The sequence below is a fragment of the Hyperoodon ampullatus genome, assembly GCF_949752795.1.
Source record: "Hyperoodon ampullatus genome assembly, chromosome: 2".
In the NCBI taxonomy this organism is placed as follows: Eukaryota; Metazoa; Chordata; class Mammalia; order Artiodactyla; family Ziphiidae; genus Hyperoodon; species Hyperoodon ampullatus.
In genome coordinates, this window is record NC_136915.1 from 42,989,649 (window position 1) to 43,005,418 (window position 15,770).

The 15,770-nt window shown below is 35.5% G+C and overlaps 1 protein-coding gene across 2 annotated transcripts in view; it reads right to left on the minus strand.

The window, feature by feature from the left end:
* The window catches only part of FAF1 (Fas associated factor 1), a gene marked incomplete at its 5' end in the record, with an annotated part of 488,979 nt that overhangs the window by 79,105 nt on the left and 394,104 nt on the right, over positions 1–15,770 (minus strand). For both annotated transcript variants that reach the window (XM_079696859.1, XM_079696858.1), the window contains one exon: positions 14,651–14,739. In XM_079696859.1, coding sequence (XP_079552985.1) covers positions 14,651–14,739 — 89 coding nt within the window. The remainder of the gene's footprint in view (positions 1–14,650; positions 14,740–15,770) is intronic.

Below are 15,770 nucleotides of genomic sequence, written 5' to 3' on the forward strand. Positions count from 1 at the left end.
TAAGAGTTTTATAGTTTTAGCTCTTAAATTTAGGTCTTTGATCCATTTTGAGCTAATTTTTGTATATGCTGTTAGGTAAGGGTTCAACTTCATTCTTTTGCATTTAGGTATCCAGCTTTCCCAGAACCATTTGTTGAAGAGACTGTTCCTTCCCTATTCAATGGTCTTGGTGCCCTTGGTAAAAAACATTTGACCATACATATGAGGGAATATTTATTTCTGGGTTCTCTTTTCTATTCTGTTGGTCCATATATCTATCCTGATGCTAGTGCCACACTGTTCTGATACTGTAGGTTTGTAGTGAGTTTTGAAATCAAGATTGTTTCAGTGATTTGGGGTTTCCTGAAATTCTGTATGAATTTTAGAATGGGTTTTTCTGTTTCTGCAAAAATCACCTTTGGGATTTTGATAAGGATTGCACTGTATCTGTAGATCATTTTGGAAAGTGTTGTTATCTAAACAACATTAAGTCTTCCAATTCCATTATCAGGGGAGGTATTTCCATTTATCTAGGCCTTCTTAATTTTTTCCAGCAATATTTTTTTTTTTTTTTTTTTTTTTTTTTGTGGTACGCGGGCCTCTCACTGTTGTGGCCTCTCCCGTTGCGGAGCACAGGCTCCGGATGCGCAGGCTCAGCAGCCATGGCTCACGGGCCCAGCCGCTCCGCGGCATATGGGATCCTCCCAGACCGGGGCACGAACCCGTATCCCCTGCATCGGCAGGCGGACTCTCAACCACTGCGCCACCAGGGAGGCCCCAGCAATATTTTTAGTTTTCCGAATACAGGGCATGGGCCTCCTTGGTTAAGTTTATTTCTAAGTATTTCATTATTCTTAATGTTATTGTAAATGGAATTCTTTTCTAAATTTCCTTTTCAGATTCTTGTTAGTATAAATACAACTGATTTTTAATTTTATACCCTGCAACTTTGTCAGATTTGTTTATTAGCTCTAACAGTGTGTGTGTGTAATCTTTAGGGTTTTCTACATATTAGATCATGTCATCTGTGAACAGAGATAATTTTACTTCTTTCCAATTTGAATGCCTCCTATTTATTTTTCTTGCCTAACTGCTCTATATAGAACTTCCACTACTGAATAGCAGTGGTGAAAGTAAACATAGTTGTCTTGTTCCTGATCTTAGGGGAAAAGCTTTCCAGTGTTTAACAACTGAGTATGAATGTCAGCTGTGGTTTCTCAAATATGGCCTTTATTATGTTGAGGAAGTTCCCTTCTGTAACTATTGTTTTGTTTGTTTTTATCATGAAATGGTGTTTGATTTTGTCAAATACTTTTTCCTCATCAAATGAGTCTCATTAATACCAGATTTACAGATTATGTTGTATAATAGTATGAACACACAATATTTGTGGGCATATTCCCAGTTCAGTCTTCATGTTAATTTGTGTACCTCATAATTCATTGGCAAAGAAACAGACTTTAATTCCTTTAAAATGGTGAACTTAATGATACTGGCCCATGTGTAAACCATCAATTTTAGGAAAATTTCTAAGATCATAATTTTTAGATAACAAAAATAAGCCATAATTTTTTTTTTTTTTTTTGCGATACACGGGCGCCTCACCACTGTGGCCCCTCCCGCTGTGGAGCACAGGCTCCGGACACGCAGGCCCAGCGGCCATGGCCCATGGGCCCAGCCGCTCCGCGGCATGCGGGATCCTCCCGGACCGGGGCACGAACCCACGTCCCCCACATCGGCAGGCAGACTCTCAACCACTGCGCCACCAGGGAAGCCCAGCCATAATATTTAAGTAATACTAGTAATAGTTTATTATCTTTACCTTTTAACTAAAAGGTAATTGATATTGTTTGCAATATTTCACCAAAGTTATTTGTATCCAGTTTGATGACTCCTAGTTTCAGCTGTAGGGTAGCTTTCATATCCCATTTCTTTTATTTCTAATAACTTAGAAAATTCCACTTAGAGATTATTAAGAATATAATCTAATGCTTGTTGGCTTTTTCAGTTGCATCTGAATATTTGGATCAAATAAGGACTCAAATTATAAAGACACTTCTCATACAGGGCTACCTTTTTTTTTTTTTTTTTTGGCCACACAGAGAGACATGTGGGGTCTTAGTTCCTCAACCAGAGATCAAACCCATGCTCCCTGCAGTGCAAGTGCAGAGTCTTAACCACTGGACCACCAAGAAAGTCCTCATACAGGGCTACTTTAAGCTATATCATACTTAAGTCAATGAGTTTATCCCACTCAAGAGACAAAGAGTTGACCGTTTAACCTTGGGAGATAGTGGTAAGTAGATTCCTAATTCATTTTTTTGGGTGCTCTTGCTCTAAAAAGTAGTTCTTTTTGAAGCCTTAAGGGATTGGAAACATCCTCTATTATATATAATCAATTTCTTTTACTGAAGAATGAAGAAGGTTATCAAGTTTTTTGAAAGAGTCAAGCTCTTGATAATTAAAGCCATGTGCACCACAGTTCATTTTTTCCTAAGAAATCTTGAAATTTTATTCTCAAAATTAAAAACTATGGTATTTTTAGCCCCGAAAAACAGGTTTAGGATGCTCAAGAATATATTACTGAGATATAAAATTTGAACAAGGCCCTTGCATTTTTTCCTTTATTATTAGAGTCATAAAAAGTTTTTTTCACATGCCTCATTACAAAAACTTATGCTCAAACCTTTCCCTTAGGGAAGAGGATTGCAAACTTTATTGTGCAGCAGAATCAACTGGGGGGCTTGTTAAAACATATTACTGGGTCCCACCCTCATAATTCTGATTCAGCAGGTCTGGGGCTGGGGCCTGAAAAATTGCATTTTTAACAAGTTCCCAGGTGACACTCTGAGATCTGACTTAGATAACCAGCATACTTGTTTGAGAAGGAACGTCTTAGACTCCTTTTGCATTATTTAAATGGTTTACCAGAAAGATGTCTACTTGAAGCTGCCTAAGATACTAGCAATTTTCATTATTTTCTTCAATACCATATCAAGACTTGAGGGGAATATTATTAATTACTAGCTATTCATTTCAGTAAAGCAGTGTTTAGATTGACATTCAGGTGCAATCCTTGTCATCTGAATAGTCATAATCTTTCTTGCTGAACTTATAGTTTGTTTGTTTTTTTTTTAAACCAGCTTGATTGAGATATAATACATTCATATCACACAATTCACACGTTTAAGGTGTACAAGTCAATCAATGGTTTAAAGTGTACATGTCATAGATATATGCAACCATCACCATAGTCAAATTTAGAACATATTCATCACCTCAAAAAGGAACCACACAGGGCTTCTCTGGTGGTGCAGTGGTTGAGAGTCCACCTGCTGATGCAGGGGACGTGGGTTCGTGCCCCGGTCTGGGAAGATCCCACATGCCGCGGAGCAGCTGGGCCCGTGAGCCATGGCCACTGAGCCTGCGCATCCGGAGCCTGTGCTCCACAACAGGAGAGGCCACAGCAGTGAGAGGCCCGCGTACCACACACACACACACACAAAACAAACCTCTGGCTATCACCCTCCTATCTTCCAAAACCACTTACTCCCCACACCCAACTGTAAGCAAGCACAATTCTACTTTCTGTTTCTATAGTTTCCTATTCTGGACTTATTATATGAGTCCAGAACCATATAATATGTGGTCTTCTGTGATGAGCTCATTCACTTAGCATAATGTTTTCAAAATGTATCTGATATTGTAGCATGTATCAGAATTTCATTCCTTTTTATGGCTGAATAATATTCCATTGTATGTATATACCACATTTTTCTAACTCATTCATCCCTTGATGAATATTTGGGTTGCCTCTATCTTTTGGCTACAGTAATGTTGCTATAAACATTCATGTACAAATTTTTGTATGGACATATCTTTACACTCCTCTTAGGTATATAACTAGAAGTGAAACTGCTGGATCATATGGTAACTATGTTTAATCAATTGAGGAAGTGCCAGACTATTTTCCAAAGCATTTTCACCATCTTATATTCCCACCAGCAGTCTATGAGGGTTCAACTTTCTCCATATCCTCACCAACACTTGTTATCTAACTTTTTGATTCTAGCCACTGTAGTTGGTGTGAAGTGGTATCTCACTGTGGTTTTGATTTGCATTTGCCTGATTACCAATGATATGGAACATCTTTTCATGTGCTTATTGGTCATTTGCTTATTTTCCTTGGAGAAATGTCTATTCAGATCTTTTGCACAATTTTTAATGGGAGTAATTTACCTTTTAATTATTGAGTTGTAAGTGGTCTTTATATATTCTAGATACAAGTCCCTTATCAAATATATGATTTGCAAATATTTTCTCCCAATCTGTGGGTTGTTTTTTCACTTTCTGGATGGTGTTCTTTGAAGTAATTTTGTCATCAATACTGATTCTACTTTATCTTTTAAAATATAACTCAGAACTTGCAAAATAATCACTAAGTTAAAACTTCTCTGGTAATATACATTTTTAATTGATGAACAGAATGAAGAGATGATTCTACCTCATATATATATATATATATATATGTATAACAATATGCTAAGAACCGATTCTCACTTCGCACACAATAGTGGTTTTATCTAACCGAAAAGCAAGATAGTGAGCACCGTGTGGTCACTGCTCTTCCACAGACCATCCTATTGCCATTGCATGCCATCCAACAGTGCCATTTGATGAAGTACTTCCCTAAGAACTAATTCTCCTGTCTTGTTTGAGCATTTTTTTTTCCTATTGTTAACTTTGTAGTAACTGGATTTACAAGTTTCTTGTCAGGAGTAATATCTGAATCCATTTTTACCTCAAAGAGTTGAATTTGTAAGCAATTTCTCCTGGTTTGGTTGCTTCTCTGACTTAAGCAATAAAATTAAAAAATTTATTTTAGTGGTAAGTATTCTTTTTTCTCTTGCTCTGAAAAAATCTATTGATTTAACAGAGAGGTAGGTCATTGGGCTTTACTTATAAATGAAACAAAAACTTTGAAGACCTCATGTATGAAAAATTTTATAACAGTGGCATTAAGGGTAAATAGATTGCTTTTCCTATATAATCAATTTTCATATATTTACTTCTCAGTCAAAATTTTCTTTTATAGAAGCTAGTGTGAAATCATCAGAGTCAGCTGCCTTGGCATTTCCTACACTAGCACTATAGTTCTCTGAATTATGTTTACACTGATGTTGAAGTAGTTTCAACTATCTGTACTGATTTACAGTATTTATTATAGTATTATTATTACAGTATTTATTATAGTATTTTCATCACTGTTTTTATGCTTCAATGAACCACATGTAAGCCACGATCAATTCTGGTGAGCTAAGAATATAATATAACTAATTTAGCAAGGAAAAATGAATGTAAACTTAAGAATAACACATGAATGTCATGAAAGTTCAGAAGCCAAAATCAACTGCCCCAGTTAAATGAGTATTTGTCAAGACTAAACAACCAATGCAATCCTTGTTGTACATGAGGAGTCTAATAAATTGTAAAAGATATGGTGAATGAAATAGGATTTGGAGGGATACCATAATTTATTTTACATTTCAAAATGTGAAATAAACGTGAACAAAACTGATTATGTTGCTTGTTCATACCTAACTGCCTGGAATCCTTGATAGATAGCTGAGTACACCAATAGTCTAGGAAACATACTGAAAAACACTGCCTTAGAGATTAGAACTATACCTGATACATAGGAGGAACTTGAAGAATGACTACAATTATTATCTTATTTCTTACCTGTACTACCTGCCTCATAGCTTGCACTGGCAGAATGCAAGAGCCCTTCTGTGTTCCATGTTAAATTGCTTATATAGCATGTCTAGCTCACCCTAGCTGCGTGCTCCTGGGGCTGCATCAACTTGGAACTGCTGGGCTATAAGTCCAAGGACCCTGTCTGTCTTGCTCACAGCTATGTTACTGGTGCCCTATATCTGGTGCATAGAAAAAGACCAATAAATATTTATGAAATGAATATATACAAGCAAGATGAACGAAAACATCATCTTCTGTGATCTGGGCCTAACTATGGAGAAAAATCATTGGATGAAGAACCCTTTTAAAATATTTAGGGACTTCCCTGATGGTCCAGTGGGTAAGACTCCACGCTCCCAATGCAGGGGGCCCAGGTTTGATCCTTGGTTGGGGAGCTAGATCCCACATGCATGCCACAACTAAGAGTCCACATCCCACAACTAAATATGCCACAATGAAGAGCCCACGTGCCACAAGTAAGACCCAGAGCAGCCAAAATAAATAAATGAATGAATGAATAAATATTTTTTAGAAACTAAAAAAAAATTTATGCACCCAACATAGGAGCACCTAAATATATAAAATGAATATTAACAGACCTAAAGGAAGAAATAGATAGCAACACAATAATAGTGAGGACTTTAATACACCCGTTTCATAATGGATGGATCATCCGGACAAGAAACCAGTAAGGAAACACTGGAGTTACACAACATGTTAGAGAAGATGGAGTTAACAGACATATATAGAACACTCCATCCACAAGCAACAGAATACACATTCTTCCCAAGTGCACATGAAATGTTCTCCAGGATGGATTATATATTAGGCCACAAAACAAGTCTTAACAAATTTAAGAAGAGTTAAATCATATCAAGCATTTTTTCCAACTAAAGTAATGAAACTAGAAATCAATTACAAGGAGAAAACTGGAAAATTCACAAATATGCAAAGATTAAACAACATGCTAATGAACAACAAATGGGTCAAAGAAGAAATCGAAAGAGAAATCAAAAAAATACCTTGAGACAAATGAAAAGAAATACAACATAACAAAACTGATGGGATGCAGCAAAAGCAGTTCTAAGAGGGAATTTCATAGCAACAAATGCCTACATCAAGAAACAAGAAAGGTTGTTGGAGAACAACCTAACTATATCTCAGGGAACTAGAAAAAGAAGAACAAACAAGACCTCAAGTTAGTAGAGGGAAGAAAAATAACAAAAATCAGAGTGGAAAGAAGTGAAAGAGAATAAAAAGACCACAGAAAAGATCAATGAAGTAAGAACTGGTTTTTTTAAAAGATAAACAAAATTGACAAACCTTTAGCTAGACTCACTAAGAAAAAAAGAGAGGAGTCAAAATCAGAAAGAGTATACATTACAACTGATACCACTGAAATACAAAGGATCATAAGAGACTGCTATGAACAATTATACACCAACATATTAGATCACCTAGAAGAAATGGATAAATGTCTAGACACATACATAATGTATAGACTGAATCATGAAGAAACAGGAAATCTGAACAGATCGATTTAAGGAGATTAAATCAGTAATCAAAAAATCTCTCAACAAACAAAAGTCCAGGACCAGATGCCTTCACAGGTGAATTCTACCAACATTTAAAGAATTATTAATTCCAATCCTTCTCAAACTCCTCCAAAATATAGAAGAGTAGGAAACACTGCCAAATGCATTTTATAAGGCCAGCATTACTCTGATACCAAAACTGGACAAGGGCACCACAGGATAGGAAAATTACACGCCAATATTCCTGATGAACATAGATGCAAAAATCCTCAACAAAATATTTCCAAACTGAATTCAATGACACATTAAAAGGATATTACATCATGATCAAGTGGGATTTATTCCAGGGATGCAAGAATGGATTAACATATGCAAATAACTCAATGTGATATATACCACATTAACAAAACAAAGGATAAAAAACATATGATCATCTCAATAGATGCAGAAAAAGCACTTGACAAAACTCAACATCAATTTGTGGTAAAAACTCTCAACACAGTGGATATTGAGGGAATGTACCTCAACAAATTAAAGGCCATTTATGACAAGCCCATAGTTAACATCATACTCAACTGTGAAAAGCTAAAAGCTTTTCCTCTAAGATAAGGAACAAGACAAGGATGTTCTTTTCTTTTCATTTTTATTCAATGTAGTATCAGAAGTCCTAGCCAGAGCAATCAGGCAAGAAAAAAAAAAGCCATCAAAATTAGAAAGGAGGAAGTAAAACTGTCACTATTTGCAGATGTCATGATATTATATATAGAAAACCCTAAAGGCACCACCAAAAAACCGTTTTTGAACTAATAAATAAATTCAGTAAAGTTGCAGGATACAAAATCAACATACAAAAATCTGTTATGTTTCTACATGCTAACAACAAACTATCAGAAAGAGAAATTAAGAAAACAATCCAATGTACGACTGCATCAAAAAGAATAAAATACCTAGGAATAAAAATGTTCATACTACCCAAAGTAATCTACAGATCCAATGCAATCTCTATCAAAATTCTGAGGACATTTTTCACAAAAATAGAACAAAGAATCCTAAAATTTGTATAAAACCATAAAAGATTCTGAATAGCCAAGCAATCTTAAGAAGAAAAAAAAAAGCCAACAACAAAGATGGAGGCATCATGCTTCCTTGATTTCAAACTATATTACAAGGCTATAGTAGTCAAAACAGTATGGTACTGGCATAAAAACAGACACATAGATCAATGGAACAGAATAGAAAGGCCAGAAATAAACCCATGTATATATTGTCAATTATTTTACAACAAAGGGGCCAAGAATACAAGGGGGAAAGAACAGTCTCTTCCAAAAATGGTGTTGGGAAAACTGTACAGCCACATGCAAAAGAAAGAAACTTGGCCACTATATTACACCATACACAAAAATTAGCTAAAATTGGATTCAAGACTTGAATTAAGATCTGAAAGCATAAAACTCCTAGAAGAAAACATAGGTAGTAAGCTCCTTATAATCAGTCTTGGCAATGATTTTTTTGGATCTGACACCAAAAGCAAAGGCAGAAAAAGCAAAAATATACACACAGAAGAGTACATCAAATTAAAAGGCTGTTGCACAGCAAAGGGAACCATCAACAAAATGAAAAGGCAAGCTACAGAATGGGGGAAAATATTTGCAAATCATGTATCTGATAAGGGATTAATATTTAATATATGAATAACTCATACAACTCAATAGCAAAAGAAACAAACAATCTGATTAAAAAATGGGCAGGGGTTCTGAATAGAGATTTTCCCAAAGAACACATACAGGTGGCCAACAGGTACATGGAAAGGTACTCAACATTACTAATTATCAGGAAAATGCAAATTAAAACCATGAGATATCACCTCACACCTGTTAGAATGGCTATTATCAAGAAGACAAAAAATAACAAGTGTTGAAGAGGATGTGGAGAAAAGGGAACCTTTCTGCACTGTTGGTAGAAATGTAAATTGGTGCAGCCACTATGGAAAACAGTATAGAGTTTCCTCAGAAAAATTAAAAACAGAACTACCATATGATCCAGAAATTCCACTTCTGGGTACTTATCTGAAGGAAAAAAAAACACTAACTTGAAAAGATATATGCACCTCCATGTTCACTGCAGTATGATTTATAACATCTCAGACATATAAGCAACCTAAATGTCCATCAATGAATAAACGGATAAAGAAAATGTGGTGTGTGTGTGTGTGTGTGTGTGTGTGTATAATGCAATCTTATTCATTCATAGAAAAGAAGAAAGTCTTGCCATTTCTGACAACACGATGGACCGTTGAGAACACTATGCTAAGTGAAATAAGTCAGAGAAAAATACCATATAATCTTACTTATATATGGAATCTAAAAAAAAAAAATCAAGCTCATAGATACAGAGAAAAGATTGATGGTTGGCAGAGATCAGAGTGAGCGGGCTGGAGTGGCTGGTTGAGAGGCGGGTAAAATGGATGAAGTTAGTTGAAAGGTACAGACTTCCTGTTATAAAATAATTAAGTCATGGGGGTGTAATGGACAGCATGGTGACTGCAATTAATAATACTGTTTTGTATATTTGAAAGTTGCTAAGAGTAGATCTTAAAAATTCTCTTCACATGAAAAAATTATAACTATGTGTGGTAATGGATGTTAACCAGACTTATTGTGGTGATCATTTTGTAATATATACAAATATCAGATCATTAACGTTGTACACCTGGAACTAATACAATGTTATATGTCAATGATATCTCAAAACAAACAAACAAACAAACAACCACCCTTTTATGAGCAGAAAGCAACCACCTACAGAAAGACATCTATGGTATACTCAGCTATCTATTTAGTGCTCGAATCATTAACAGCTAACTCAATTAGCTCTTCTTCCTTAAAGTTACTTCTGAGTATTAGATCTTCTCTGACTTTTACACTTTCAGTGAAATTCTGATGTTTAAAAATACTGACTTTTGTTTTTGTTTTTAATCTCACATATAGATTTACATATAGCTATATCAGGGAAAACTCTCCTAACAAAACTATTGATACTATTCTTGCTAGCTTCAGGAAGTAGTCCATATATATATGTGTATATATATATATATATATATATATATTTTTTTTTTTTTTTTTTGCAGTACACGGGCCTCTCACTGCTGTGGTCTCTCCCGTTGCGGAGCACAGGCTCCGGATGCGCAGGCTCAGCGGCCATGGCTCATGGGCCCAGCCACTCCACGGCATGTGGGATCCTCCCGGACCGGGGCACGAACCTGTGTCCCCTGCATTGGCAGGCGGACTCTCAACCACTGCGCCACCAGGGAAGCCCCAGATATATTTTTAAAGAAGCCTAATAGTGAAAGATCCTTTTAAAGGTTGGTCTGTTGTATATGTTTTGCTTTAGTTTTTGCACAAAGATACTGTTTTTATTCTCTATCTTGTGATGACTTACTCCTGTTTTAAAGAAAACATCAACAGGGGCTTCCCTGGTGGCGCAGTGGTTGAGAGTCCGCCTGCCGATGCAGGGGACGCGGGTTCGTGCCCCGGTCTGGGAGGATCCCACGTGCCGCGGAGCGGCTGGGCCCGTGAGCCGTGGCCGCTGAGCCTGTGCGTCCGGAGCCTGTCCTCTGCAACGGGAGAGGCCACAGCAGTGAGAAGCCCGCGTTCCGCAAAAAAAAAAAAAAAAAAAAAAAAAAAAGAAAAAAAAAAAAGAAAACATCAACAGAAGCCAGAATCTGCATCCTGTTTATCACTGTTAGTTCTGGAAAGAGAATGGGTATGACAATGGTGAGATTTTAAACAGATGAAAGGAAAAGGAGTGCAGTGCTTCAAACAGTAAGATAAAGACAAAACTTAGGACAAAAAAGTTACACATTCCATGGGGCAAACACAAAGCCAACAATTTCCTTTGGCAACACAAAAAGCTGCCTTGAGCCAATAAACCTACCCTCCCTGTGCTGTGGCATACTGTTTTTAAGTCTCAAATCAGAATCCTTAAAGGGTAAGCCTAAAAAGGCCCCTCTGGCATATGTTGCCCATGTTCCACTAGTATATTCTTACAATTACCAAAGAAATGAGAATGCTGTTCCTGACCTTGAAATCTGCCCTGATCTACAACATTTGGGTTTTGACAATTACAGAGATATTGCTTAGATACAAATTAATCAGAGTGGTTAGGCTGGAAAGGGGTAATCCTTGCACCTACGATAGAGGATTCTAAGTAAATTAGTGTTGAATGGATGAACGAACAAATGAATGAAGCAACAAATAGATCAAGAGCTAAGTATAATAAACTCTTGATAATCAGAGGTTTTGAGATTATTCATGGCTAAAAAAACTGTGCATATGAAAAAAACTGACTCCATTTACATGTTAGAAAGCATCTATTGTTTGGAACCAAGCTGTAATCAAAAACAGATGCTAAAATGTGGCCACTGTCATATAGTGATATTTGCTTTTCTCCTCATCCCTTCTTTGCCAATAGCCCCTCACTAGAGCAAAGCACCTCTCTGTCCCCAGGACCTAACCCAGTGCTATATTCTTCATAGATGCTCAGTAAACACTTATAAAACCAAACTAATACCATTAATAAAAATGTTTATGAATATATCCATATGGAGATAGTTCTGTCAAAACAGAGGCTCATACATAATTTATAATTCCTGGTTAGAGACAGAACAATTAGCGATATAAAGGTTAGTCCATTCTGAACCATTGAAGAATGACTCAGAGTATGAATATGCTTTGGGCTTGGTTTTATTTAATAAAAGCTTTATGTAATATAGGCATCTCTGGTTGCACTAATACAATGGTATCATTGAAGTGACGGACGTAACTGAACCAAAGATAAGTTTAAATAAATTCAGGCTTAGGAAGCCATCCTTCAAACGTGTTCACAATTTAATTTTAACTGTATGCTTAAGTCTTATTTGAAATTTTTTAAAAAGTAAAGCCAAATTCACAATTACAAGGGACAGTGTTTCTTATCACTTACTCAGCAGATACCAAATCATGATCTATGCATAGTCTAAAAGAAGTTTTTAAACTTAGAAAAGCTTTTCTTAGGAACTCTACTTATGACCTGAAAAGATAACTTTCATAAGACACTCTAAAAACAAAAACAAATCTTTTATCTCTTGCAGTTAAATTTCAATAAAAAATTTCAATTATACGGAGTCTTAGATTTTTCCTGCAACCCTCATATTAAGCTTTGTGCTCAGTATTAAATGAATTAAAGTCAATTTCCTTACCAATGAATTATGAGGAACACAAATTAAAATGAAAGAATGAACTGGGAATATGCATGCAAATATTGTGCATTCATATTATTATACAGCATACTCTGTAAATCGAGTACTAATGAGACTCAAGATTTAAATGGCTGAAGAATGTGTTTAGTGAATTATTGTCAATCAATGCCTCTATTCCAGGATAAATGTAATCTTGAATGGCAACACACCTATTATTACAAATTCCTAACTAAGTACAGTACTTCATTATTTCAAAATGTCAGTGTCAATTTATAAAGTAACAGATAAACATTCTACCATATACCCGATTACCTTTCCCTCAGAGTAAATGAAACACTACTAAGAAAAATTACAAACAACACTTTTACAGCAATAAAAGGAACCTACTGAGTATTAAAACTCTAGGTATAGTGCTCAGAATTTTCATATTTGTTAATGTGGATACATCAGGTTTTATATCATTGTAATCAAGTATTATTTTTTCAAGTCACATTTCATGTAAATTCTTTCAACTATTCATTTATTCAATCACTTACAAATATTTTTTGAGTGCCTACGTGTCCTAGGTACACTGTTAGAAGACAGAGTTACAAACATGAATACGATACAACCCTTGCTCTTAAACTCAGAGTCTAGTAGAAGACAGAGGCAAGTAAATAAAGTTAAATACAACAGTACAAGGTTAAATGGAAACTGTTTACGTGTTTCCCATTTGTAATAGCTAAAGAGTATTGCATTGAAAACACTCATTATATGCGGAAACTTTTCATCATTGCTCAGAAATCAAACTCTCCTTTATTTTGTTCTACATAAATCTTTCTTTAAAAATTAAAAACAAAGAGAAAATTAAAAAGAATAATTTGATGGATATACGAACTTAGCATCTCAAATTAACAAATGATAAGATCTGTTTCATATTTTATCTTGAGACTGTTTTCCAAATCCAGAAATTTCTTGACTCATAAAGCACTAATAATACTTGAGATTATTATAGATCCTACTAGCTGTGTGACCCTTGGGTAAATTAACTTAAACTTTTTGATCCTCAGTTTTCTCATCTGAAAAGTAGAGATGACAATACCAATCTGTGTTGGATTATATTCCATTTGCCCCTCAGTATCCATGCTCTACCTAGCTTTTTGCCCAGGGAGGTTCACTTGCCTGTCTTTCAGTTTCTAGTTGGGTTAGGTCAATAGGAGGTACTAGGAGGAGATCAGAGTGTAAAAGGAAAGGGAAGCTATTCCTTAGTTTCCTCCTTACCAGGTCACCAAGGGTTGGCTATATCTCTCTAAAAGAAGCAATCCTCTTCATATACCACCCTCTCCTAGGCCTTTAGGCCTAAGGGTAGTAATGGCTTCCTTTAACCCTAGAGTGTACTATCCATTGTTGACTCCCATAAACTCTGCCCATATCTTTATAAATAGTTCCCTTATTAAACTCTTCTCAAATAACCCAGTTTGAAAGTGTCATCTGTTTCCAGCCAGAACTCTGACTCATATGCAGCTTCAAGGGATTGTTTTGAGGATCACATGAGATGATAAATGTAAAGTACTTTGCATAGTGCCTAGTACATTACAGATATTCAGTAAGTGTTGACTACTATTGTCATTATGAATATTGCTGTTATTATTATTCTATTTGAGGTTCCATGCTCATCTCATCTATACCATCTAAATATGTTCGGGAGACTGCTAAATTCAGAATTCTGGTGATCTTTTTACTAATTCTCACAGTGCTTCAAAAATATGTTCAAGTGTAAAATGTGTTTATTGCTAAACAATCTCAATACTTAAAAAGAGTAAGAGGACCTTAAAAGTGAGTGAAAAACCCATATAATAGATAGGATTTCCTGAACTGTAGTTTCTTCTATAAACATGCTTCAAAATTCGTTTCCTGTAAATTGACCTCCTGCCATCAAATCTAGCAAAGTATAAATGTCCATAAAGTTAAACAAATTGTTGGGTCTTGGGTCATGAAAAGAATGGACTGAAAGGTAAATTCAGTGGCATAAAAACCCTTCGTTCATGTGGAAACACATCTTCATCAATGCCTTATTTATCCATCATGACATAGGCAAGCATCACCATTTGACAAATTATCTCAACAAAATCCTATTAAAGGTCTACTTAACCTTTCACCTTACCTCATCCTTTATATCTTCCTGTTGTTGGGCCGTGAAGATCTCCATTGCAGCCATGAGTCTCATCATTAATTCATCCACTGTTGTGTTACCTAGCAACACATGGATAGCCAAATTTAACATTAAGATCATTATAAAATGGAAAGTCATTCTAGAATTAATCAGTAAGGAATAACTACAGTCTAAAAAAATTACAGACTGGCATGCTAATAAAAACTTTCATGTTTTCACTGAAAAGTTTCATATTTTCAGAAAGAGAACAAAGCAGTATACTGGCAATTGAAATTTCAGAATACTTAGATTTGAGGGAACAGTCTCTTACTTAATAAGAAGGACTTTCAGCACTACAAGAAGAATATCCAAGTCATGAGGATCAAAGTATCTTTCAAGTTAGGAAAACATATCTACTTAATAACGCTAGCAACAACTACCATTTGTTTATATGCCAAACAAATTACATTAAGTGATTAGGTTTATAGATATAAAATCTCATTTAATCTGTACAACAATTCTATGAAGGTGTTATTATGATTTTGACTGTAAAGAGAAAGAAAATGAGGCTTAGAGAGCTCAAGTAACCTGACTAACCAACGTCAAATTGGTTAAGTTATAGGGCCAGGATTTGAAACCATATGAGTGTGACTCAGAAGCCTGTCTCCTTTGCCATCTTAGCATACTGTTTACTTAGAATTATCTCCTATCACTAAAAATTCTTTGGTGAAACAAGCAGTAATTCAATTTCTGAAAAAAAAAATTTTTTTTTCCCAATTGATATTTTTCTCTTTCAGCTGCTTTCAAATGACTATGCTATAATCTTTATGGAGAAGGTATTGTAATGTTTGATTTTCTTGAATGCTATTTTATTCCCTGTCCAAGTTTGTAACAAACATATAGCACATATATGCAATTTCTTGCATGCATTAAGTTCTGTTATTTGCTTTGGATGCATCTACAAGAGAGAAGGAAACTCATGAAGATACATAAAGACATAGCAATTTTTCTCTTCTTTCAAACCTACAGGCAAAAGAGCCAGTCTTCTCCAGGGCCTGAGAAGGTGTCTTCTTGTCCCGTTAATGGAATGGCCACCAACGAGACAACAAATAGTAAGCATCCTTGCTTGTAT